At 34.7% G+C, this 27978-nt stretch overlaps 1 protein-coding gene across 3 annotated transcripts in view; it reads left to right on the plus strand.

The window, feature by feature from the left end:
• The window catches only part of DPP10 (dipeptidyl peptidase like 10), a 1389594-nt gene that overhangs the window by 866593 nt on the left and 495023 nt on the right, over positions 1-27978 (plus strand). For all 3 annotated transcript variants that reach the window (XM_044242601.1, XM_044242600.1, XM_044242602.1), the window contains exon 2: positions 11974-12088. In XM_044242601.1, coding sequence (XP_044098536.1) covers positions 11974-12088 — 115 coding nt within the window. The remainder of the gene's footprint in view (positions 1-11973; positions 12089-27978) is intronic.

The following is a 27978-nucleotide window of genomic DNA, read 5'->3' on the forward strand; positions in this document are numbered from 1 at the left end:
TAATGCTGCTAAGAAGTCATGTAAGAAAATAGAAAATGTGTCTGATTTGGCACCATAGGGATCGTGAAGACCTCTCATGTGAGTGTTGTCAGAAACCCCAAGTGTCCTTCCTTACAGAAAGTAGGTATAATGAGAAAATTTGTATTTATATATTTGTGTCCATGGATCATTTTTTCTTTGACCTATAGTTTCTAAAGTTTTTCTTACTAACCTCATACTTTTTTTTCTTTAGCACAGATTTAGGTTACCTTTCAATATTTGGCTTCTGTCTTTACTTTGTTTTAAAATTATTCTAAATTTATGTGGTAATTTTTCCAGATGAATTTTAAGATCATTTCCTTGGTTAAGAACAGAAGGGTTCTGTTAGGATTTTTATTGGAATTACTTTTAATTTTTCTGTTACTCTAGAAAAATGAGCATGTATACTATACGGAATTTTCTTTACCAAAAAGTGATCCCCTTTATCTTTCAAGTGGCCTTAAATCCTCCAGGGAATCTTATGGTCTTCTTGCTTTGGACACTAAAACTATCTAAAGTAATTTCATATGTATCTGCTGCTATTGTGAATTCTCTTACCTACATTTTTAAAATTGTGGCAAAATACATAAAACATAAAATTTCCCATTTTAATTATTTTAAAATGTATGGTTCTCTGATACTAAATGTATTCACATTGTTGGGCAACAATCACCACTCCCCATCCCTGGAACTTTGTTTGTCTTTTTAGACTGAAACTCCATATACACTAAACAATAACTCCTTCCATCTCCTCCTCTAGCCCCGCCCCGGGCAGGCAGCATTCCCATTTCTGTCTCTATGCATTTGACTGTTCTAAGTAACATCTATTTGTATGACTAGAATCTTATAATATTTGTCCTTTTGTGGAGCATAGTGTTTTCAAGGTTCATCCGTGTGGTTGTATGTGTCAGTATTTCCTTTCTTTTTAAGGATGAGTAATATTGCATTGTACCTATACAATATGTTTTCATTTCCCATTCATCCATTGATGGAACTTTGGGTTGCTTCCACTTTCTGGTTATTATGAAGAATACTGCTGTGAACACGAATGTGTGACTATCTGTTCAAATCTCTGATTATTGAAGTTCCCTTCATCTGTCTTTGGTTACTATTCACAGGGAATATCTTTTCCTTCCTTTTACTTTCCTCTCAGGTGTGTCCTTAGGTCCAAAGTGAGTCTTTTGTAAACAGTGTATATTCAAGTCTTGTTCTTTTTCTTTCTCCTTTATCCATTTTGCCAATCTGGATTTTTGATTGGAGCACTTGATTCTTTTACTTTAAAAATAATTACTCAGAGAAGGACTTACTATTGCCATTTTGTTTGTTTTTCTCTGTGCCTTATAGCATTTTGTCCTTCATTTCCTTTTTTAGTGCTTTATTTATGTTTAATTGGAATATTTGTCTAAGGTGTTTTGATCCCATTCTCATTTTCTTTTGTGTAAATTTTAAAGAATTTTTTATAGTTATCATGGTGACTATATATTATATCCAAAAGTTATAAAAATCTAGTTTAAATGAATACCACATAACATCAGTTGGATATAAAAAGTTTTTTATAGCACTATCCTTCCTGTGTTATTAATGCTGTAAATTACATCTTTTTGTTGTATGCTCATAACTTAACAATTATTATGTGTGTGTGTGTGTGTGTGTGTGTGTGTGTGTTTTAAATCCTGTGGAAGACTAAAATGTGAAGTTAGGAGCCAAAATTGCAATAACACTGTTTTTTATATTTGTCCTCATATTTACCATTATGGAAGAAGTTTGTGTCTTCATATGGGCTCAGGTTACTGCCTAGCATTTTGATTTCAACTTAGATTCTCTGTGGCATTTTGGGTGGGACAAGTCTAATGACAATAACCTTCCTCATCATATGTTTGTCTGGAATGTCTTAATGTCTTTCTCTCCTTCAAAAGATAGTTTTGCTTGACATAGAATTATTGATTTTTTTTTTTTTTCTTTCAGCACTTTCAATATGTCGTCCCACTATCTCTGGTCTACAAGGCTTCTGCTGAGAAATCCTCTGATAATCTTAGTGTAGATACCTGTAAGCAATGAGTCACTTTTCTCTTCATTCTTTTAAGATTCTCTTTTTGGCATTGGCTTTTGGTAGTTTGATTACATGTGTTAAATGTGGGTCACTGTGTTTTTTCTGCTTGGAGTTCATTTGTGCTTCTTGTGTTTTGATCTTTCATCAAGTCTAGAAAGTTTCAGTCATTATTTCTTCAAATAAGCTTTCTGACCCTTTCTTTCTTATCTTTCTGGGATTCCTATAATGTATATATTGATTCACTAGAAAGTGTCTGTTAAGTCCCTTAGTTTCTGTTCACTTTCCTTCATTCTTTTTTTCTTTTTGCCCTTCAAACTTAATAATTTCAAATGACCAGTCTTCACTGATATTTTTTCTGCTGACTGAGTCTCATGTTGGGGTTTTTCAATTCAGTTATTTTTCAACCCAGAATTTCTGTTTCTTTTTTAAAAAATGCTTTCTGTAGTTTTATTGATATTCATATTTGGCTTATATTTCATTTTTCCGATTTCCTTTAGTTCTTTGACTATATTTCATAGTCATTTTAACATCTTGCTGTAGTAATTTCGAAAACTTTGTTACTTTACAGTGGATTTCAAGAGATTTATTTTGTTCATTTGAGGGGACTCTTTTCCCCTGATTCTTTCTATTCCTTGTGATCTTTTGTTGAAAACTGGGCATTTAAAAATATTGGCACCTCTCTCAGTCTTTGTAGACTGGCTCCGTGCAGAAGAAGATGGTAGGTAATTAGTGTAGTGAGAAGGCTCAAGATCTCTCAGATCCTTGTGCAACATTTGCCTTCCTTGGGTTTCTGTGTGCATTTTCTTCCCAACCCCCCTGTATATACGGATGTTTTTAAATGTATTACTTTCCACAGAAGTTTCACCCTACTTTCTCTGGAGGCCCTAGGTGTTCTACTTTGTTCCTCTGCCTATAATTTCTTGCTCTCAAGTTCTGCATGTCTGTGGTTCTATGCATTTTTCATCTACTGTGGAAACTACCACTGCCTTCCAGGGCTTCCAACTTGAGATCCAGTCTGTGTAGCCATTCTCACTGACCTCCAAGCCAGGCAGGACAGAAATGAGTCCCTCAAGTAGCCCACAGACAGTCCAGAGGTACAAACAAGTTCCATTCCTTTCCTTCCTTTTGAGGGGAAGAACTGGGATTGGGCTACTTCCTCTTTTTTTTTTTTTAAGATTTTATTTATTTATCTGACAGAGAGAAATCACAAGTAGGCAGAGAGGCAGGCAGAGAGAGAGAGAGGGAAGCAGGCTCCCTGCTGAGCAGAGAGCCCGATGCGGGACTCGATCCCAGGACTCCGAGATAATGACCCGAGCCGAAGGCAGCGGCTTAACCCACTGAGCCACCCAGGCGCCCCTGGGCTACTTCCTCTTGACCATGCTTCACTATGTAGAGGGCAAGGGGAGGGTATAGCATTAAAGGGTGTCATAAAATTTCTTTTTTTGAATGTGGCTTTTTCTTGATTGGGCTTTTGCTTGCTTGCTGCAGATCCTTCATTGTTTGTTAGCAGAGCTCCCGCAAACTATTTTAATCAGTCTGTAGTTGCTTACTTGGATACTTAATGTGGGAAGAATGAGAGCCTAGTGCTTCTTGGTCTGCCCTCTTGCTGATATCGAATCAGTTTTTTGTTTGTTTTTTAAGTGCTGTGTTTTTTTAGTTGTGGTTTTGAAGCCTAAACATGTTCAGAGTCAGGGATACTCATACAATCCCTAAATCATAATAGAAATTTAAAACAATCACTGCATAATATGTATATTTTTTTCATAATGTATTGATGATACCTGTCATCTTTGTTTTCTAATTTAATGATGATCTATCTAGGAGTGTGTCACCAACATTATAATTATTGAAGAAAGATAAATGTCAAAGTATAACTGAGATAATTACTTGTTCTTTTATAAACAAATAAGTTGCAAACAAATAAAACCAAATCAGGATTAAAAATAATAAAGCAAATAGCAATAAAAAACCTTTTTGCATATCTAACAAGCTTCCACTATTGTCTGTAGTTCACACTATCTGTGGCACTGTGGCACTGACTCAACACTGCTTCATGTACATTGACAGCACAAAACTATAACAGGCATAATTTTGAAAAACATAACTTGTGAGCATTTACCAAAAATATACACTTGACTTCACTTAGAGTCCTTTAACTAAAGAAACGTGATGAATGAGAAAATTGTGAATGACCATGAATATAATGGGAAATTTTCAGAAGCAGTAGGCATTATAAATGATAAGTATAAAATAGATACGAGAAACAATCTCTATGATTATATTTTTATTGATATGCTTAATATGTTCTAGGCGACTATGGCTGTATCTCCTAATATTGGACAATATTTCATAATATTTAATGATTGTTAAGCTCCTGCATATACTTCACTAAAATTTTATTTGATAAATTGACGACATATATTTTTATTTAAATTGAGTTGACCCCCCTCTTCCCTCTGCCTACTGCTCTGCCTACTTGTGCTCTCTCTCTCTGTCAAATAAAAAAATAAAATCTTTAAATTGAGTTGAAAATTTCTTTATGTGCTATATTTTTTAGACATAGTATTGAGACAATGTAGAAACTTAATAAAACTTGGAATTTTTCCTTTTCTCAGTACATTCCAAAATGTTATAAATGGTATAGGAATTATTTGATTTTTGGAGGCAAAATCTGTGGCCCTCTATTTTAGGGGAGATACTTAAAAATTACCACAATTTTTCTTATTGGGCTGGTCCATATTATAAATTTTGTCAATTATTTTTGCTAGAAAGAAAAGAAATGCATACTCTGTTTAATTTTCCCAAATACCTAAGTGGGTATTTTTATGTGCACTTCACTTAAAAAAAAAATCTCCTGTGATTCCTTTTTTTCATTCCAGAGATTTTGCATAGTTATATAATCTCAGCACATCATTTTTCACAACATGCTGATTGGATATTCAAAGCAATTTTTTAATATCATTAAGGGAATTAAAACTTCTTATTTTCCATAGAAACATTTTATAGTTTCCTGCTTTATCCTTATTTATATAACCTTGTAATATATTGTTGGGTTAGCAAAATCTTCCTTAGAGTTTATGCTTTTTGGGGACAGTTCTTACTTTAATTTGTATTCCTAGCTGCATCTAGTGTAATATCTTATCCTCTAAAATACTCCAGTATATTTTGTTAAATAGGATTGTTTAAAGATAATTGGCCAACTGTTGAGGTTTTTCAAGCCAAACTTATCTAAACCTCTCTTAGGAATGCTATAAAACCATTTTTAACCAATTTTGAATCTTTCCAAGGTGCCTTTAAAACCCTTAACTCTAACATGCTATATTTTTCTAATATCATGAAATAATATGGAACATTTGAGAGTATTTAAAACTTATGGTATTTTCTAATTATTCAGTGTTAACGCCTGGATTGTTTCTGTTTTTTTATTTTTTTAAAAAATTTATTTATTTATTTGACAGAGAGGGATTGCAGGTAGGCAGAGAGAGAGGAGGAAGCAGGCTCACTGCGGAGCAGAGAGCCAGATGCGGGGCTCCATCCCAGGACCCTGGAATCATGACCTGAGCTGAAGGCAGAGGCTTTAACTCACTGAGCCACCCAGGGCCCCCTGGATTGTTTCTAACCTATTCTTAGTTGAAAATGTGAAGACCATGGGTAAAGTAAAATTATTTAAATAAAAATAATTCAAACTTTTGAGCCTTTTAACAGAAAACGAACTGGTGGAATGTGTTATCCCTGTTTTGTTTTGTTTTGTTTTGTGTGTTTTTTATTTTTAATTTAAGGCACTTATTGAATTCATTTCAGAGAACATAAACTGTCTGTTTTGGTGAAGATTTTAGCACATATGATGGTTTTGAAGTGATAAAGTATACATAGGGGATAAAAGGAAAGTGAAATGTTGAGTTTTTAGATGGTTTATATGGTTGCGTTGAGAACCAAACTAAGAATCAGTGTATTAAATACTAATACTCTAAGTCTGGAAATCTATGTTCACCTTTTCAAGTAGCAATAAAGATATTTTAAAGAAACTTCCCTGTGGTTCTCTGAAAGTAGACATGTGGTCGAAGAAAATCTATTTTTATTAAAACACACGCACACCTAATCTACTAATGTAATTTAACATTATGACTTTTCTCCTTGAATCTTCCTTTAATTGTTTTCACTTTTTGAGACTATTTCAATGTAGAGGGATCATATTTCTTCTCATGGTGCATATGGCAGTGAATACATTGCAGTTGTCTAAGGGGAAGTACAAGCGGCATGCTATAAGTTAAGAAAGCCCTCAAATTTTGATATTCTTTACTTTTTTTTTTTCCCAAACAGAATCCGTTTGGCCATTTTCCCTTACTTAGCCAAATGAAATATCTAAATCTTGGGGTTTTTTGCTTATGTCTTTTGCTTATGATTTCTAACACTTCTTTCTTTGCATTTGAGTGAATAAAAAATGCATTTGGATTTTGGCAAACTCCCTATGTAGTGGACAGCCTTGTCTTGTAGACTTAACTGTTCTCTGGAAAGTGATGAGTAGATAGGCAACAGAGGTAACATGAGCAGCTAGTCTCCAGCTAGGATCCAGCTCCCCTGCCGTACCAACATGTCTCTAGACCATGACAGCACCGAATATTATCTGGAATTGAACACAAGTCTTTCAGCTGATGCATCCACCCACTGGAGGACTGATTTACAAAAGCAGCTATATATATGGATTATTACTTGTTTTTGTTTGTATCTATGAAGGTACCCTCAAGCCCATCCTGGGAATAAAATTTCCCAACATTGACTCTGTTCTGCCTCCAGAGCATCCAGATGACCTCACTGCAAATTCCTTAGCATGTTTCCTCAGGTTGCTGCACAGCACCATACCTGTTTCATGGGCCTGGCGTGGACACTTGATTAGTTTCAGATAGTGGCTTATAGGAAGTCATTGAAAAACAAAGACAATTAGAACCGCTTCCCACAGCAACAGAAATTCTCAGGTTTGTGGAAAAGGAAGTTGATTTGAAGATTGGCAATTGCATTTTGGAAAGCTAGCATCAGATAAATGAGCCTAAAATTAATTACAGTCAAATTGATCTTTAGCAAGAAGGTAGATTTTAAAAGTTGGCTATTAATGTGTATTTGACGAATGGCACTATGTCTCTATCCCCTTTTGGGTTTCCATTTATACTAGTTAATTAATTGGGCAATTATTTTCTGAGCACTTATTAAAAGAACAAGAGATCGTTAAGTGGTCTGAGTAATCTAAAATTGTCTAAGATGTCCTTACTTTAAGCAGATAGTAACTTTGACAGGAATCTGATGGCTTTTTATCTATGGCTTTAAGCATTATACTCAGAACCACCACCACCACCATCATCATCCTCTTTCTCATAGGTGTTATTGTTACAGGATTTTGTGTTCCCTTAGTGCCCATGGTTCTTGGTCATGTTGCTTTGAAGAATGAAGAGGTAGACAAGATGAAGAGTGGTGGGCAGCAAAATGAAGTTTATTGAGCAAGAGTACAAAGCTCCAGGAGAGGGAGGGGGACCCATATGGGTTTCCCCTGGAGTTTTGAAGTATAGAGGTTTTTAATGAGCTCTTTTGGGGAAGTATCTTAAGCAACCAGGGTGTGCTAAGTCCTGTCAGTCAGGGCTTTGGTGATGTATCTGTCTATCTATTAGGTTAATGTGCATGTGCTGATGGTCCTTTTTTTGCTGACATCTAGGGGCTTAGGTCTTAAACTGCCCCTTGCCCATGATATTGACCAATGTTTTTGTGATTAATTGTCTTAGTTTAGACATTTGCAGAAGTCATTTCTGTAAAGGCTGTAAAGTAGAATGTCAGTGTGGTCCTGTCTAAGCTGCAAAACAGGATGTCAGTGTTCTATTTTAGCTGTCCTGACTCCATATTTTTTTTGTTGTTGTTGGGGACCCTGGCCCTGATTACTGTCCAGCTAACTTCTAATACTATAATTCATTCATTCATTTTAAAATTATCTTCAGTGTACCTAGTATGTGTCAAACTCTGTTCACAATGCTAGTGATGTAGCAGAGAACAAGATGAACTACATTAATGACACCATGATGTTTCTATTCTGGAGAGCTGAGAAGGATACAGTGACATGTAAACACATTAATGTATATTCTTAATTAGCTTGATATGTTATTATAGATACATGATTAAATATGACCTGTGATGTATCTAAAACAATAATGCTATGAAGAAAAAGGGGAGTGAGAGACTAGAAGGGATATAAAATGTTACTTCGAGAGGGTGGTAAGGAAGCAGCATTTGAGATGAGACTTGAATGTAGAGAGTGATCTACATTAAGTGTATTGAGGAAGAACATTCCAAGCAGTTCATTTAATGTGAACTTTATTGTACCAAAAAGTTTTGTTTGAATAATTGATTTTAAAACTTACAGTTAAAAAAATTACATTATTCCATTTGTTCTGGTAAAACAAGCAAACAAACAAAAAAATCTGAGGTTCAGAAAAAGACGTTTTTGCAATCTCACAACTCTTAAGTAATTCAGCCTATTGGTACAATGTATTTTAGGCATTCTTTTTTTTTTTTTTTCCAGAAGGGAAATCATTTTTGGCTTGCATAATTAGGTGAAATTCCCAAGAAGAGAGCCATTAGAGCAGGATGTTGAATGATTGACAGTGCCTACACGTGGAGGCATGCTGAAGGGAATGGTAGGGAAGAATTAGGAAGGAAGGTGATTTGAAGATTGAAGCATCGGAGGCTTGGGTGCCAAATGGCAGTCAGAGCAGTTTGGGGTTGTGTTCTTTTACAAAAGGGATCAAGCGTAATGAGGAAACTGGAGCTTGGCTATAGACAATTGTTATTGTAAATTCTCTCACTTGCATTTGATCCTGTAGGTAGTATAGAGACATTAAAGGACTTTGTGGGATACAGTGACATAAGGGAAACCATGCTTTAGAAATATTGCCATAGCAATAGAATATAAGGTGGATAGAAAGGGGGGAATTATACTACAAGCTCACTAAGTCTGCAGTTCCCAAATGGATTTGTAGATGTCTCGGGTATTGACAAGTCATCTTAAAGGAGCCACACATTCTTATGTGCATCACTTTAGGAACAGAAGTTTTTTTTTTTTACTCAAATGTGTTTTATCATTTCAAAAATGATGTATCTTCCCAGTCCACCATGACTGAAAAATATAAATTTATTTGAGAACATTACAGAATTCAGGATAGCTTTTCTTTAATTTTGAATTTTGTCAAATAAAAGGTAATAAAGTACAACTGTTATTATGTCAGAATCCAAATTATTCCTTGATTCATTGATTTATTTATTGGTTTATGCATTTATCCTTGACAAATTTGTCTTGAGACCAGCATATTAAAGGGGTTAAGGGCCAGAGTTTATGGACTGGCCCCAGAGATCTCCCACTTATTTATAGTAAGTGGATTTTTAATTAATCTCCCTAAATTCCATTTTTCTCATCTGCAACTCTTATCAAAATAATAGTAATCTCACCTGATTTTTTATGATGATCATGGGAGATTATGAATATAAAGTATTCAGTATCATGCCAAACGCCTAGTAAGGTATCTAAGGTGTTCTTACTGTTAGATAACATTTGGTAGATATTACATGGCTATTCAAAAACTGGAAAGTACACTCGTCATTTCTTTAGTAATTTGCCTTGTGTTCAAGTATATGGTACTTGCTGGATAACTAATTTGTGAAAGCACACCCTGAATGCCCTGTTAATCACTGAGAATGTAGAAATCCTGTCCTCTCTCTATATTCCCATCAAGCAGAATGTACAGAAGAACGTGTTGTTCAATGTTCAGGACAAAGGCTCTGGGGCTGGCCAACCTGGAGTATCTCCTTTGTAATAGTGTCCATTTGGCAAGCCTTTATCTCCTTAGGGCTCTGGCCATGCAGGGAAGGAGAGGCAACAGATAGTTGTTAAGGTAATTTGCTCTGGTATCGAAACTTAGAGTACGTAGATCCCAGCAATGGGTACTTGTCCAGTTAGCCACTCCTGGATTCCCTGTAAGTTTTCCCAGTAAACCTATGTCTCTGTCACTGTCTCTGGGTCTTGTCTTTGACCTTATCAGACCATCACTCATCGTAGGTTTAGAATCGTCTAAGGTAAGCCTGCATATCAAGTGACAAGGAATCAAGATCAGAATCAGTAGATTTAAAATTATAATTTACTCTCAATTCTTTTATTGGAATGAGATGCCAGTTATTATTAGCTTATACATTTGACCCATGAACAATGTGAGGGTTGGGGCACCAACCCCAGCACAGTCACAAGCCCATGTGTAACTTTTAATTCCCCAAAACATAACTTCTTACAGCCTACTGTTGACCAAAAGCCTTACCAATAACAATAAAGAAGTAAAGAGTTAACTGATACATATTTTGTTATGTGTATTATATAGTATATTCTTACAATACAGTAAGTTTGAGAAAAAATGCTATTGAGAAAATCATAAGGAAGAGAAAATACATTTATAGTAATAAGCTATAAATATTTGTATACTATATGAGTGGACTTGTGCAGGTCAAGTATGAACAGAGAGTCTAGCCAAAATGCAGTAAAATTAGAGGTGTTGGATAACGAGCATTAATAAGTGTGGAGAAGAGGTGTGAAGGCAGTTGTGTTAAAAGAGTAGAATTGGCCTCTGCTGGATTTGGTCCATCAGACTGAAAGACAAAACAGTTGATCACAGAAGGGGAAGGAAAAGAACAAAATACCTTCCACGCACGTTCTCTTGCATTTATTTGGGGTCTACTTCTTCATGTCCAAAGTGTTTATTGCAGAATTGAATGTCAACATCACTATATGAAAATTGCTCATGGTTTTAATCTGCGAGTCCCAGGAATCCATTTATAATTTATGATGTGTTTGCTATTCTATTTGTCTTTGTTTAAAGCAGGGCTGCTCTTCCTGAGTGATCTGTACACGCGTAGTGAGTTGGATAACTTTATGTTCTGTTTCTTTGTCTTCAAATCACTTAGCTAGTTTTGAATAAAAAGGCTTTGTTGGGAAGGAGGAAAAGAAGCTGGGAGATGGGGTTAGGAAGAAAGAAATGAGAGATTCAGTGCAAAGAAAATCTGGCATTCGTTTTAATTCAGTGTGGTATTTGCTTTGCTTTGGTGAATCATGCTCACACGTTTCTAGTCAACAGGGCAGAACACAGATCATCTGAAAAATGAAAATCTTTACTCTATGTATTGTGAGAGATGTTCAAGTTTATCCTCCCTCATCAATCTTATCTCCTTGCCAGTATTAGGCATGCTGCCTAGGGAGAGGATGCTACCAACCGTTGATAGAGAAGCACTCATTTAATTTAGTTACTACATCCTGTTGATTTTTATGAGTGGTGGGGGAGCTGTTTGAAAAGGACCTGTTGTGTTGACAGATGTACCCTGCTCTGCAGCTGGGACAGTTTGAATGATTTTCCCATCTCAAATCTTTTTCCCCACTATCCACTTAGAAAAGTAGTCCATGAGAAAAACTAGAAAACTAGTTCCCCAATTGGGAAATAATGGTATCTAAATCTTTATCATAGGTTCCATTGTAGTAAGAAAAAATGTAAGTAGGTGCACTTTATTTCCATAATATGTTGCAGAGTATTTTGGCTATTGTCCTATGCACTATTTATTTATTTATTGTCAATGCACTTTAATGCTGTCTACATTTTGGACAGCAGGCATAATGCTCTGTTGGTTTATCTCTCAGAGAAATAAGATTACCCTCCAAAAGATAGCCATTTATAATATATGCACCTTTGAATAATTAAGTGAACTACTGAAAAAGAAAAGGATCCTAATTAGCTTTCAAACTGTGATTGTGCCATGCACTGAATCATTCCTTTATGAATACATTTCTTTCGGAGCATGTATAATTATGAACCTTTTTATTTTTTCTATCTCGGTAGGAACTGGGAAGTAACAGCCCTCCACAGAGAAACTGGAAGGGAATTGCTATTGCCCTGCTGGTGATTTTAGTTGTATGCTCACTCATCACTATGTCAGTCATCCTCTTAACCCCAGGTAATTTGTCTTTATTCCTCTCTTATGATGGTATTGTGGATGATAATTTCACATTCAAATGCCTTAAGAGGGTAGCCATATGTGGTATCTTAAGACACATTAGCATTGGTTGGAATTAAAAAAAAATGCATAACCAGACATTTTGCAAATGGCACAGTAATTTTGTGGTTCAAATATCATGTGAGATATTTTGGGGGAAGCTGAAATGTAAAATATATACAGCGACAATGCCAAGGAGATCTTCAGTCTCCAGTGCTACTTAGAGACTTACTATGTTAGTTAATAAATGCAGGGGACATTTGACTTTCATTGTATGTTGACAGTGAGGGAGTGGAGACTGGAAGTCCCCATATGGAGGTGATAGCTCAGCTGTGATGACGGCGGTAGGGGACGGTGGTAGGGGAGGATTTGAGAGACGGTGAGGGTTTGATCAAAAGAGAATGAGGTCAGCCGCTAAATGCATCCTTCTTCTGTTCCTTTCTTTCCTTGTAGTTTTTATATCTCCAGTTTCCCCTTGTCTAAAGAACATTGCCAAATTGCCCTTGCAATGATCTTTAATTGTGTCCTTTACATTAAAGAGTTGAACACTAATATATAAATTAGCAGTAGGCTTAATTCTTCTTTGGGGATTATTTCAGTACCCAGAAGTTTTACTGCTCTTTAGTAGGTGCTAATATTGGAAGACAGAGAAAAGCTGCTGGCTTTTAAATCTCCCCAAAATGTCTTCCAATAGCAAATGCACTTGGCATGCTGCTACACCCATCCACCTAGCTTCCTCAAAGACTGGAAACCCATAGATTGCTCAGGATTGTAAAAACTAGTCATTTCTGGGATAAGATTAAGCTCATCCCCAGATCAACTGATACAATGAAGTTACAGCCTGTTGTTGAATAATACGTATTTACACTTTAGTTCTTGCTCCTCTTTTGTTATTTATGAGCCCTTAAACACATTGAATTTATTTCCTCATGTACAAAATAGGATTAACAATAATAGTTCTCTTTCAGAGTTATTTAGTCAACTAATTATAGTGACTAATTACATAAATGACAGTATCAGTTGCTCCAATGTGGCATTTTGTGAAATACACCATCTTTGTAAAAATATGGGCTTTGTATAAATTGCCAAAAATCACTTGTAATTATGATTTAACATATGAAGAGATTGAAAAAGGAATTAAAGAAATCAGGAGGGAGGAAAGGGAGAGGAAGAGAAAGGAAGGAAGAAAAGAGAGAGATGAGAGAAAGAAAGAGAGGAAGGACAAATGAAAAGGAAGAAATGGAAGAAAAACAAGAGAGAGAGAGAGAAAGAAAAATCTTCCCTGATGAGAGCTGACTTATCCAGCATTCTCTTCAGGAATGCTGTCTTAACTGCCTCATATGTACGTCTGCAATACAGTGTAATTGACCAATGTGATGGCTCTAAGCTGTTGCTGAATGCCAAGAATCTTTGTTTAAAGGAGGATAAGCTTATGTTCAACATAGTGTTCTGCTTAAATTATTTTAATGTAATTATTAGAAAAATGAATGACTTGGGTATATTACCTTCTATTGGGGACTATTAACCAGATGGAGAAATTGGTGCCCTGATGGCCTGTGTGTTTCTCTTAAACTTTCTTCCATCTGATTATAGCAGCTTTTCCCACTGATTCATTTTCTCAGAATTTCTTGTTACTGAGGCCATTGTGATACTTCGGGGTCCTTTGAGTATCTGGTATAAGCAAGACTTTATAAAGTTGCCCACTAACTAAACTTCTTCTAGCCAGATGTTTCCATGTTGTTCAATGTAAAAATGGAGTATGGTTGGAATAAATTTGTCATGTACTTATTCATTTTTTAAAGCAAAGACTTTGGGCAAGACACACCTTGGTTTGAGTTCCGGTTCTGTAATTTCCTGGTTTGTGAAATTGGCCAATTATTTAACCTTGTTCAGTATTTCACTCATCTCTATTATGGGTGAAATATATTATGCCAAATTTATAGTGTTATTATGAAGGACAAATGACATACAATAATTCAAGTGTTTAGTAGAGTGTCTAGCATTGCTGTTGCTATTCCTCTTATGATTGCTTTCTTCAGTACTTACTGACCACCAGACACAATGCCCAACACTGTGTGACATGAGGGAAGTTTCTAAAAAAAAAAAACAAAGTCTCTCTGGAATATAGATATTCTGTAATTTCGATTTTTAAATTATGGCAGGGGAAAAGGACTAAACATTCTATCTGGAGTAGCCTTTCGATAGTCTGTTTGTTCATTCATTTATTCATTCATCAGTAAATAATTATGGAGTTCTTACTACATTCTCGGTGCTGTGGGTAGTTGGTCTTGCTTTCTCCTGTTTTATATTCATCACCTCAAATCCTTTCCCCTAATGACACAAACACTCAACCCAAAGACTTAATTTCATGTGAGATTAGTCATATGAATGGAAGTAGCAGTTATTTTTAGATTTGTAGCTTATTAAGTACACTTAACATACCACATGTTCAAAGGTCTATGGTTTTTACTGTTATTTTTGTCAAGAATATTATGATATGAAAAATAAGTCAGTATGCTGGAGTGGAAAAGGTATTGCTACCGGGAACAGTTGAACTGCGTTATGCAATTTTTATTTGTACACTGAATGCCACCAAGGACTTGGGAAATTATAGAAATTAATGAAGTAGATAAGGGTAATGAGGGTGGTTAGGAATTTACGTGAGTCATGAGCAAGAAAATACCAGTCTAGTTACAGGGCCTTCATGGTGGGCTCAAACTGAATGGTGTAGTGAAGTACAGGGTGGGGAGACCATGGCCTAAGACGCGAGTCAGAAGCCTGGAAGCAGTCTTAGAACCTATGTAGACTTGTCTTCACGAGAGATGGAAAAACCCGAGATTGTTTAATCTAGAATGTGCATCAAGACCATTAGTGTAGACTTTTGATTAAGCATGTGTATGTGCCGGTGTATGTCTGTGGTCAGACTCTAGTACTCTAATTACACCATGTCTTCCTCTTCCAACTCTGGTGTAAGACCCCTCAGCTGTGCTAGAATAGACCCACAAAAGAAAACCTCCAACTAGAAAGATAATGTACAGTACCTCCTTCTGTTGTTCCTTTGCCCACCAGTAGCCTCTAAGGTCAACTTCCTAGGTAAAACTACTCAGGCAGATGGAAAATTTTAACCCGGAAGGGGTTCATAATTCGTGTCATAAGGAGAAACTTCTGATTCAAAAATTATTTAGCAAAATACTAGACCTTTTTTAAAAAGGTTTATATTTATTTATTTGAGAGAGAGAGAGAGAGAGAGAATGTAACAGGGGAGGAGCAGAGGGAGAGGGACAAGCAGGCTCCTGCTGACTGTGAAGTCCTATGTGGGGCTCCATTTCATGACCTAAAACCAAACCAACAGTCCGATGCTTAGTTGATTGAGCCACTCAGGCGTCTCTCCATATGCTTTCTATAGCTTTATAATAACCTTGGGAAAATTACTTACCTCATTTGACATCAAGTTTTGGTTGAAGAAGGGCATCTTTGATTTAGCAGATTATGAAGTGATCTTTTGAAGTATCTTATGGTTCAAATATCTGTGATCTAATATAACAACAACACCAATAATTATGGCTTCTTTGGTAGCAAATGTAGCAGCAGATTAAATCTGATGAGCTCTCATCTACTCTGAAAATATATATATATTTTTCTTTTCAGCGTAACAGAATTCATTGTTTATGCACCACACCCAGTGCTCCATGCAATATGTGCCTGCCACAATACCCACCACCTGGCTCCCCCAACCTCCTACCCCCCACCCCTTCAAAACCCTCAGATTGTTTTTTTAGAGTCCATAGTCTCTCATGGTTCATCTTCCCCTCCAATTTCCGTCAGCTCCCTTCTCCTCGTTGGTGCAGCCACTTTGGAGAACAGTATGGAGATTCCTCAAGAAATTAAAAATAGAGCTTCCCTATGACCCTGAAATTGCACTACTGGGTATTTACCCCCAAAGATACAGATATAGTGAAAAGAAGGGCCATCTGTACCCCAATGTTTAATGGTTTTTTTTAAGGGGGTGGGGGAAAGAAAACAAATAAAGAGTTATGTAGTCTAAGAAATGATTTAGAAACTGTTTTGCTCAAAATAGCATCACATTTTGGAGGTAAGTGCTAGGCAATGCAAGCTTATAACCAGAGAAACACATGTTCATTGTAATTTTGGTTTGATTGCAAATTTTATTACAGAAGTAATTTGACACAGGTGTCTTAATTTCCAAGATTGTCAGCAACTTCCCTGCCTGGTGAAGAGAAGTCCTAATTATTTTTGAAGAGTGGGTTAACCATTCAAGTATTTCTTTAATAAGTAACTATTTTTGAAAGGAAGAAATTATTCATTTCATTTTTTTATTAAAGGGAAGACTTATTTAGATGCATTGATCAAGCCAACATATTTTTTTTTCTATCATTAGTACTGAATCAGTTTAAAGAGAAAAGAGCACCCATGCTTATTTTCAGAATGTGTAACTCGAAGATTCGTATTTATACTCTACAAATAGATGAATGTACATCGAAGCCTAAGTTATGGAGACTGGTCTTACGTAGTCATGCATGCCCTGTGCAGTCTTCTATATCCATGGAGTATATAGAATGAGAATGATCACAGTCCGAAAACTTTTCATGCAGAATGTACTTACACATTTTGACCTGTTTTGAGAGAAGAGACACGTATTTCATGAAACCAAATGTATTTAGAGGAGAATATTCTTTAAGCTATGTTGCTGTATTGAGACAGACAGCGATGTGGACTGTGTGTAGTACACCGATTTTCAGTAACAGTGGCCTGCTGCCCTTTGATTGGTGTCTCTAATCAGTCAGTGTCAAAACAGGGTCGTTAGATTAATTTGTTACTATGGATGACTAAAGACAAAATTGTAAGGCATTAAAATTGTGTTTTCATCATTAGCCCTAGCTCCTCAGACAATTTCCTATTCCTTTAGTACCCTCTTGAGGTAAGCCTCCTGAGTGGGTCTTTGCAGGTCTTTCAGAGCATAAAAGAAAAAAAGCATTCATATATAAGTCATCCACATGCATGTAGAAGTCACCAGGCCTCCGCTTGATCCAAGTTAAACAAGAACTTAATAGGGATCATCTTGTTTCACTGTATGCATACCTGTATTTTCACTTCTAGAAGTGTGTCTAAGAGTAAATTTTACACTAATTTTAGATGCCATGTTGGGAAAGAATTTACAGATGTTGAGATTGCCACTGTGGTGCTAATGGTTAGGTAAATCTTTATGTCAGGTAAGGATTTTGATCTATGAAGTTGTGCTCAAATCATTTCCTGGGAGCCAAACTTTAGAACTGAGGAAGCTGAGGGAACCAGAGAAATTTAGGCAGCTCTGTCCGGAGAAATAAATCAAAAACTAGAAGCTAAAACTTAAGGATGTGTATCTGTCTTTGAAGAAATGCCAACTTATATTTTTCAAAGAGAGTGTATAATCCTGTCATTTATTCCTTATAATATACAAACTTAAAGATAAGTGCAGTTTTCTAGGTAATACAGCTAAGGTCTGAAGCTTTTGGATAACTTAGGTGCCTAGTTTGTGGAGAAAAGATTGCAGAGTGAGTGATTACATTGACCTTCATTCAGACTGACGTGAGTTCATGCCCTAGCCTTGATAGGTGCTTGAAAATAAGACTTTGAGGAAAAGGATTCTTTCTTCCTGTTGTCTTACATACCAGGTTTTTTAATAAGGAACGATTTGATCCTTTGAAATGAAGCTTTTAAAAGATTAATGTGTTCCTATTTATTAAAAAAAAAGAATTTTCTAGAAAGCATTTGATAAGTATTTTGGTATTTTGTTGGAATGGTGACAGCTGATTAGTTATTGTTATGCAAAAACTCAAAATGAATTTATTCTCCTTACTATTATGTTCTACCAAAACAATTGCTTCTGGTTATAGTTAGTTAAAATGTCATGTTATATTATGTTGCAAGCAATCTCTTGGCAGCTGCAATTTAAAAGGTGTCATTTAAGCATCTGACCTGTGTTTTAAAATGTCAAAGTGACAATTAAACCATCCCATAATGCTTTTATGAGAGGGAAATAATGTTTTACAGATTTTAAGATTTGCATTACTCACTTGTAAACATAAACATCAACTAAGATTCAAATTGTTTTTTTTTTGTTGAATTAAAAAAGAAGATATGTTGTATTGATAGGCATAAGCTAAATTGTCTCTGCTTGTTTTTTCCAAGAACAGCACAGATGAGCCCATTTGAATATAGTATTACCCAGGCATCAACGGGCTGCCAAAGAGAAAACAATGACAGATTCTAACAGTTTCCCCCTGGATAACATGGGTTATTGTTGCTTTCCTAGATTTATCTCTCATGCTAAATGAAAAATAATTTTCTCTGATATGTATAAAGTTAAGAGCAGTTATATTTTTTGTCATTGTTTTCCAGTTACATTTACATTTAAGTCAAATTTGATTTTTTTACTTATTCTCATTTTTTGTATTATCTAATGAGATAAATAATGGATTTAGCTTACATTATGATGTGTTCAATTTAATGTCAAAAGAGAATCTGTTTTAATAAGCAACATTTATTAGCTCCTTGTTACAAGCCAGATATTATGCTAAGTGCTTTGTATGCACTATTTTATTTATCCTTACACCACTAATGTGAAATAGATACTATTAATTTATGCATAATCTACATTGTTCGGTTGAGTCTTACAAGTTAAAGTAAATTGTCTGTCACAGAACCAGAACATGGAAAAGCCAGAGCTTTTTGACTCTAGAGTGTATCTTAAGCTTTAAAATACAGGACAAGATATATTATTGCACCCATGGAAAGTATAGGCAAGAAACATGTTAGAAAAAAAAAAAATGTGCTCTGCTTCATTCTCACCCTGATTTCTTAATAAATGAGTTGATTCTGTATCTTCTTTAAATGGAATGTGTAACAAGGAAGGAATAAATTGGGGTACATAATGGGAAAATGGGAAGGGAGTGGCAGAAGTGGGGAATTAAAAATTATGCATGTAAGTTCTGTATGCATTTTTATTTCAGCTATTATGTTTGTTTGTTTGGTTTTGGTTTTGGTTTTGGTTTGTTTTTTTTGGAACCTCAAACACCCGTGATAAAATATAAAGCCACACTTTCTTTTCTAAACCACACTGTACTAAAATTATTTATATGTCACAGCTTTAAATATTTTGTCATATTTTTTCATTGAAATACAAATTTTAGGAATATGATAGCCTGCCCTCTAAAAATGGGAGGAACAAGCCTGATCCTTGAGAAGCGAAGTTTCCTTAAAAGAGGGTGTTGCCTTCAACTCCCTGTCCTCCTGGAGGAAGAAAGCAAAAGCTTTTAGCATACATTTGCCCCCTGTGTTTGTGGAGGGGGGGACATTTTAAGAAGCAGTGATTTGCCGAGGGATTTATGGTCCAGCTCCTTGTCTTTGAACTGTAACTTAAACTATCCCATTCCAGAGTTCATTCATTAGGTGTAAGAGAAGACTCTAGCTATAGAAACTAATGAAACAGACAGACAAATAAAAATCTTAATTAAATAGTCCTTTAAAATATCCCACTTAGTGGGGCACCTGGGTGGCTCAGTGGGTTAAGCCTCTGCCTTCGGCTCAGGTCATGATCTCAAGATCCTGGGATTGAGCCCAAATCGGGCTATCTGCTCAGCAGGGAGCCTACTTCCTCCTCTCTCTGCTTGCCTCTCTGCCTATTTATAATCTCTCTTTCCATCAAATAAATAAATAAAATATTTTAAAAAATAAAATATCCCACTTTCTGCCATTGTTCTGGTGAATGAAACTTTAGCTGGAATAATTTAATGAATGTTCATTGCTTTGACTTGTTTTCTACAATATTTATCTTGGTCTAAGATTATTCTGCTGAGTGTAGGGCCCAATTGAATAAACTTTAGAAAAACTGGAATACTGAAATAAGACTTGGGAAACATCTTTACTTATAGGGGAAGACTGTTCCTTAAATCTATGCATAGGGCATAGAAGATCTGTGATCCTAGACTCATAGCTCACTTTGTTTCTCCTGAGGCATCATTTGAAATTACATAACAGGGGACAAGACCAGTAAATTCCTTTTTTATATTGATCATAATTCAACATTTAGGAGTTTTGGTACTTCAATTACCTTATCTTTCCCAATCACATTCATTATCTTTATTGAGAATAATTTTGATTTTATTTTTATTTTTTTTTTTTATAATTTTAATTTTATTAAAGAGCAGTTCATAAGGTGCATGGCTGACCCAGTGGGTAGAGCATGCAACTCTTGATCTCAGGATCATGAGTTCAAGCTCTACATTGGTTATAGAGCCTACTAAAAAAAATGAAATTATCAATTTTAAAGTGAGTGATCCAGTGGCATTTAGTGCATTCACTCTTTGTGCAACCACTACCTCTGTCCAACTGCAAAGTATTTGTATCACCCCAAAAGGAAACCTTATACCCAGTGAGCAGTTACTGCCCATTTTCCTCTAGCAATCACCAATTTTCTCTTGGTCTTTTTAAATTTACCTGTGTAATATTTCATGTAAAGTGTGACCAAACAATATGTGATGTTTTATTCCTGACTTCTTTGACTTAACATAACAATGTAGGCATTCTTCCATATTTCAGATATTAGTATTTCATTCCTTTTTATTGATGACTAGTATCCCATTGTATGTATGTGCCTCAACTTGTTTATCCTTGTATTCACTGATGGAAATTTGGGTTGTTTTTGCATTTTGGCTATTGGGTATAGTGCTGCTATCAACATGTGCATACATGTAGTTTTTGAGTCCTATTATTTTTTCATGGCTAGGGGTGTATAACTAGGAATGGAATTATAGGATCAATATGGTAATTCTCTGTGTGAAGAATTCTCTGTGTGAAGAGATGTGAAGTGGTATCTCATTTGGCTTTAATTCACATTTCCATACTGGTTAGTGATGTTGAGCCTCTTTTCATGTGCTTATTGGCCATTTGTATATCCTGTGAAGAAATGTCTATTTAAATTCTTTGCTGCTGTTTTAATTGGACTTTTGGTTTAATTGTTGACTTGTACAAGCTCTGTATTCTGGATATAATCTCTTGCCAGATATATAATTTGCACATATTTTCTACTATTCTATAGGTTTTCACTTTTTTGATAGTGTCCTTTGATACACAAAGTTTCAATTTTGATGGAGTCCATTTATTTTGTTGTTGTTGCTCGTACTTTTAGTATCATATGTATGAATCCATTGCTAACTCTGAGTCATAAGGATTTACCAGTATATTTTTTTAAAGAGATTTATGGTTTTACCTTATCTTTTTGGATCATTGATTGATTTTGAGATAATTTTGGTATATGGTGTGAGGTAGGGAATCCACCTTCAGTTTTTACATAACATACATTTCTCTTCGCACCTTTGTTGAAGAGACTATTCTATCCCCATTGTATGGTGTTTCACCTTTGTTGATTATCACTGATCCAGATAATCTGGATTTATTTAAGGATGTGCATTTTTAATATATGGCTCTATGAGTCTGTCCTTGTGCCAGCATCACACTGTGTTGGTTACTATAGCTTTGTAGTAAGTTTTGAAATGAGAAAGTATGAATGGTACAAATTTTTTAAAATTGTTTTGCTATTCAGAGTCCCTTGCAATTCATATCAATTCAAAAATTGGCTTTTCCATTTTTGCAAAAAAGCAAAAAATAAGCAGTTGTGGGTTTGATAGCAATTGTGTTGAATATGTGGATCACTTTGGTTAATATTATCATCTTAGAAATATTAGTCTTTCAAGTGACAAACATAAATTGTCCTTCCATTTATTTATGTCTTTAATTTCTTTCAGTAATACTTCGTGATTTTAAATGTACAAGTCTTTCATTCTTCAGTGAAATTTATTCCTAAGTATTTTATTCTTTTGGATGTTACAAAAAATAGAATTGATTTTTTAATATCCTTTTTTTTTGATTACTCAATGCTGGTCTTTACAAATACAACTATTTGTAGAATGTTGACTGGGTACCCTTTAACTGTTTGGAATCCACTGATTAGTTCTTGGGGGCTATTAAGGATTCTTTGGTCTTTTAGTGTATATAATTTATTTCTTCCTTCATAAATTCACTTCCTTTTATTTCTTTATCTTGCCTAATTATTCTGGCTAGATTCTAGTACAGTGTTGAATAGCAGTGGTGAAAATGAACATTTTTTTCTCATTTCTGATCATAGGGGTAAAGCTTTCAGTCTTTCATCATTGACTATTGTCTTAGCTTTGGGTTTTTCATAAACGATCTATTGTGAGTTTGAGGAAGTTTCCTTCTATTCCTGATTTTTAAAAAAAAACATTTTTATGAGCAGAGAGTGATGGATTTTGTCAACGCATTTTATCATTAATTGAGATGATTAAGTGTTTCTCTTTTTTTTTTTTTTTCCCTAATAATGTGTTGTTACTTTGGTTGATCTTCTTTAGTTGAGCTCCCCTTACATTCCTAGGGTAAATCCTTCTCCTTAATGATGCATAAGCCTTTTGATATGCTGACAAATTTGATATGTTAATTTAAAAAATTCTGCCATTCTCTGCTAGTATTGCATTGAGGAGTTTTGCATCTATATTCATAAGGAATATTAATAAATAATCTTTTCTTACATTTGTTTAGATTTGCATCAGGATAATTCTAACTTTATAGAATGAATCAATAAGTATTCCCTCCTTTTCTGGTTTTTGGAAGAGTTTGAGAACATCGGTGTTAATTTTTTAAGTGTTTTGTAGAATTCACAAGTAAAGCCATTTAATCCTAATAATTCTTTATTGGAATGTTTTTCATTTCTGATCAATTTCTTTTTTTTTTTTTAATTTACCTGTTAGAAATCTATACAGAGTTTCATAACCCTGAGTTGGTGACTTGAGACAAAATCAAGAGTTGGAAGCTTAACTCACAGAGCCACCCAGGTGCCCTTACAACTTACTTTGAATTGATGCTAACTCAACCTCAATAGCCTACATAAACTCTACTTCTATATAGCTTTGCCCTTCCTTATATTTGTTTTGTTGCAAATTACATCTTCTATACATTGTGTACCCTTTAACATAGATTTAAAATTATTTCTTAATTTGTCTTTTATATAAGAAATATAGAGTGGAATTCTAAACCAAATATACAGTAATGTTGACTTTTATGTTCATTTATATGGTTATTTTGACTAGAGTTCTTTATTTTTTCATCTGATTTTAAGTTACTAATTCCTTTCACTTCATCCTAAAGCACTCCCTTTAGCATTCCCTAGACTAGGTCAGATCCAATTGTAATGAACCTCCTCAGCTTTTGTTAAACTCGGAATGTTTTGGTTTCTCCTTCAACTTTGAAGGATGGTTTTGCTGGATACAGGATTTTGGTTGACAGCTTTTTCTTTTCAGCACTTTCATAATGATATCTCATCTCTTTCTGGCCTCACAGTTTTTGATAAGAAATTTGCAGTTAAACCCATTGAAGATTCCCTATATGTAAGTTGATTGTCTTTTGCTGCTTTCAAGATTGTGTGTTTGTCATTAGCTTTTGGTAATTTGATTACAGTGTATCTCAGCCTGGATCTCCCTGAGTTTATCCTTCTTGGAGTTTTTGAGCTTCTTGAGCACATAAATACATGTATTTTTACAAATTTAGCAGGTGTTTGGCATTATTTCTGCAGATACTCTTTCTGTCCTTTCTTTTCTCTCTGTTTGGGACTCTCTTGGTCTTATATTGGTATGCTAGTGGTCTTCCAAATGTCCTTCAGTTTTGTTTTCTATTATCTATTTTCTTTTTGTTCCTCAGGGTAGATAATTTCAGTTAGCCTAAATTCTAGTTTACTGTTTTTTTTTTTTTTTCTTTTGCCTCCTCAAACATACTATTTAAACCCTCTAGTAAATTTTAATTCTCATTGTAGTACATTTTAGCTCCAGAATATATGTGGATTTTTTTAAAGATTTCTATCTTGGGGCACCTGGGTGACTCAGTAGTTAGGCATCTGCCTTCAGCTCAGGTCATGATCCCAGGTTCTGGGCATCGAGCCCCACATCAGGCTCCCCGCTCGGCAGGAAGTGTGATTGACCTCCTGCTTCTGTTCCCTTTCTCCCTGTGTCTTTGTGTCAAATAAATAAATAACATCTTTAAAAAAATTTCTACCTCTTTAATGATATTCTCCATTTTTTATACATTGTCCTCATGGTTTCCTTTTGCTCTTTGTTCATGATTTCCTTTATTTCTGTGAGTATATTTAAAACAGTTGATTTAAAGTCTTCATCTAATAAGAAACTTGTTTCTGCTTCCTCAGGGGCAGTTTCTGCTAATTTCTCCTGTCAGTGGACCATACTATCTTGATTCTTCCCATGCTTTAAATTTTGTACTGAAAACTGCATTTTGAATACAATAATATAGAACACTTGATACTGGATTCTTCCCCCTCTTAAGAACACATTTTTGTTGTTGTTGTTTGCTATAGACTGGAGCTGATTTTGTTGTTTTTAATTGACTTTTCTGATGTATTTTGAAAAGTCAGAATTTTCTGTCATATGTAGTCTCTGAAGTTTCTTTAGCTTGTGTTCAGCTACTATTTTTACAAAGATTCCTTGAATTGTAGGAGCCAAACAAACTCTCCCATTCTTTTCAGATCAGTTCTGTGCTGGGGATTTAATTCACTACTTAACCTGGTCATTTACAACTCTGCCTTGGCTGTCAAGTCCTGTTTTTATTAAGCCTAGAGTTCAGTCAGAGGTGGACACTTAAGGTCTTCTCAGGTCTTTTCTGAACGTGCAACCTGCTCTTAGCATGCTTGTGGTTTCCTGAATTTCCCAATATATGTAAGCACTTTGAATTTCTAATTTCTTAAAGAAAAGCTTTCCCCAGCTTCTCAAGCTTGAGTGCTCTGTTTTATGCTTTAACTGTAATTTCACCATACCACCCCCCCCCCAGATAGCTGTGGCTTATTCATTTACCTTATAACATTTTTCATAATATCCATTGATTTTCTGTACTGGGTATTCTGGGTCTGGTGTAAGAAAAATAAGTGCCTTCTATCAGTCTTTCCAATAGCCCCAGACAAGGCAGAGCAGGCAAACAGAGTTTCTTTGAGATAAAGTCTACTCTGCTTCTTCCAGAACCCAGGGACCAAGGTCACATACTCTAAATGCAGGCTGTTTACTTAAAGATCAGCACGGAACTAGGGAGGGGATTGGAGTAATGACAAATACAAATGCCACAAAGATTTTCTACTATTTCTAGATTACTTTTTTCTTGGATTCATTGTTTACTAGATTGTTGTAAATCTTTGACTATTTTCCAGTGTTCTGACAAAGTTTATTCTGGCTGTTTTGCTTCCTTTTTGATATTTCTGTGGAGTAACAGCCTCTTGGAGCTACCTATTCCTCCATGTTCACTGATACCCCTCTGATGGTAAACTTTGCTGATACAGTTTACATGTGCTTTGGCCTCTGTCTATGATTAACATGAGTTCTTTATTCTACTTGAAACCTTCAAGCATAGGGTTCATATCTTTACCATCTACACAATTCCCCATGCTTATCATACCATGATAATAGTTTGCATTATCAGTACAAACTGGGTTTCCAATAAATGTTGACCAGGGACAAACTTGCCAATTATTCATGCTTACATTAGCAATTAGAGATTTTAACAGAAGTATTTTGTGAAATTTTGAGGGGGAATATAGTATATAGGGTATGATCATTAAATCTGATGAAAAAAATCTGATGAAAAAATAATGATATTGCCAAAAAGAAAAATCCACATCATAGAGACCTAGAATACTATTTATTATACACTTAGCTGTTTGAAATGTAGATAAAAGTAAACAATAAAATACACAGTGATATACACAATAGGGCCTAGGGTAGGATATTTTAACAGATTATTAAGGACCTAAAAATACTTTTTGGGCATTTCAATTATATTTATCAACATTTACTGGATTAGATATTAAATTATATATTAATACATAGTATTAATATATATAACATAAAATATATTAAATAAATTAAATATTAGATATTAAAATATAATTTTTGAGAATTTTTCTAAATGTTTCTTAATCACTTAAAATGGCAATAATAAAACTATACATGTGAATATACATGACATATAATAAAATAGTCATATTTTTCAGAAGAAAAAATAGTGAGAATAGCATTATTTCTTACTTTTTACAAATCTGTTTAATGTCTGGATGAATAGAAGGCATCAGATTTCTCATATGTTTTTCTGTGTTAATTCTTTTTGGTTGACATATATGAAGGAATCATGATCTCATAATTATACGTAGTTATAAATGGAAGATGTGTTTTAATAGCTTTTCACATAATTATAGTTGTCCTTCCTTGATCCTTCTTGAAAACTTGGCAGGTGATTGATTCTCAAAGGTTAGTTGCCATGTAGAATCTGAAAATATGTCAATAAATTATCAGTACTTTTCTACATTAAAACCCATTAGTCCACCTTTTACATTAGAAAGATCTCTTACTTATGCATGATTCTGTAGCATTGTGCCTCGGCCATTTGCAAAATATCAGTTCATTGCATTATGCCAATTTTCCAATTGTTTATGGGGTTTATCGTACAACATAAAAACAAAACAGAACAAAAACATAGTTAATGTCACTGATGACACTACTTAAAAGTCTCACTAGAAAAATTCTGGGGAGTGCTTGCTGGTTCATTCAGTAACATGTGTGACTCCTGAACTCAAGGTTGTGGGTTCAAGCCCCACATGAGGTGCAGAAATTACTTAAAATCTTAAAAAAAAAAAAAATTGGAAAGCAGTCAAATTCAAGGTAGAAGTCACCAGTTTTCCAAAATGTATGAGTTTTGCTTAAGAGCTTAAATTTTATAATTTGTAACAGATAGTCACATGTATGTATGTTTATATGTTTATGCATGTATATGTTTTACATGAGAGGCTCATTTCACTCATTTCAAAGGAAAGCATTTTCTTGTGTATCCTGTGTTTTCTGAAAGCTTGCACTATGCTACTTTGTTTTTGTGAAAAATCTACATGAGTATAATAAGGCTTTTTTTTTTTTTGTAAAACTGAAAATCCTCTTTGGATTTCTTTTGGTTAGCCAAAACAAGTACTAATGTAGGACATTCATAAAAACAGGTACAATATAATGTGAGCTCTGAGAAGGCAGGGGTACTTTGACTTTATGCATTTCAGTTTACAAAAGGTTTCAAAGGAACAGTCTACTTTCAAATACCAAACGAAACCTATACTTAAATCTGAAGTCATTGTTTGTTATTCATTCCTTGTAAATATGGTGTTACGTGGAAAAAAAAAAAAAAGGTGGTTAATTCAGTTCATAACTAGCTGCCAAGGTGTTTTACCTTGAGACAATGATCGTGTTGGTATTCGGTGCAAGGGGTTTTGATTTTGTTTGCGTGTACTTCAGATTTTAAACAGATTTTACACAGATATTAAAAGATTTAAGTATTGATATTTAATACAATTTTTATATTTTATAATTGGATAAGGAAATTCTCGAGTGAAATTGCATTTTTTTAAATTGAGAGCATATAGACATAATAGTGTTGGCTCAAAATAAAGTGCTCTGAATTTCATCCACCATTGTTTTGTACCAAGGGTGAAAATTTCAACCCAGTGTAAAAGGAAGATAATGTTGTAATATTATTGTGAATATAATTTTGAGTGTACGACCCCTCTTTGGTAGTTTTCACAAACTATATATACTCTGTAAACCTGAGCTATAGGGTACTAAAGATAGGAACCAAAAATTTGCTAATGGTAATGTAATTGAAACAAACAGTATACCTGAGGGAGGAACACGGCTATATAAGAACTCAAAGGCTCAAAGCAGAACCATAGCACTTTAAGGTAAAAAAAAAAAAAA

Source organism: Neovison vison, chromosome 3 (assembly GCF_020171115.1).
Source record: "Neovison vison isolate M4711 chromosome 3, ASM_NN_V1, whole genome shotgun sequence".
Taxonomy (NCBI): domain Eukaryota; kingdom Metazoa; phylum Chordata; class Mammalia; order Carnivora; family Mustelidae; genus Neogale; species Neogale vison.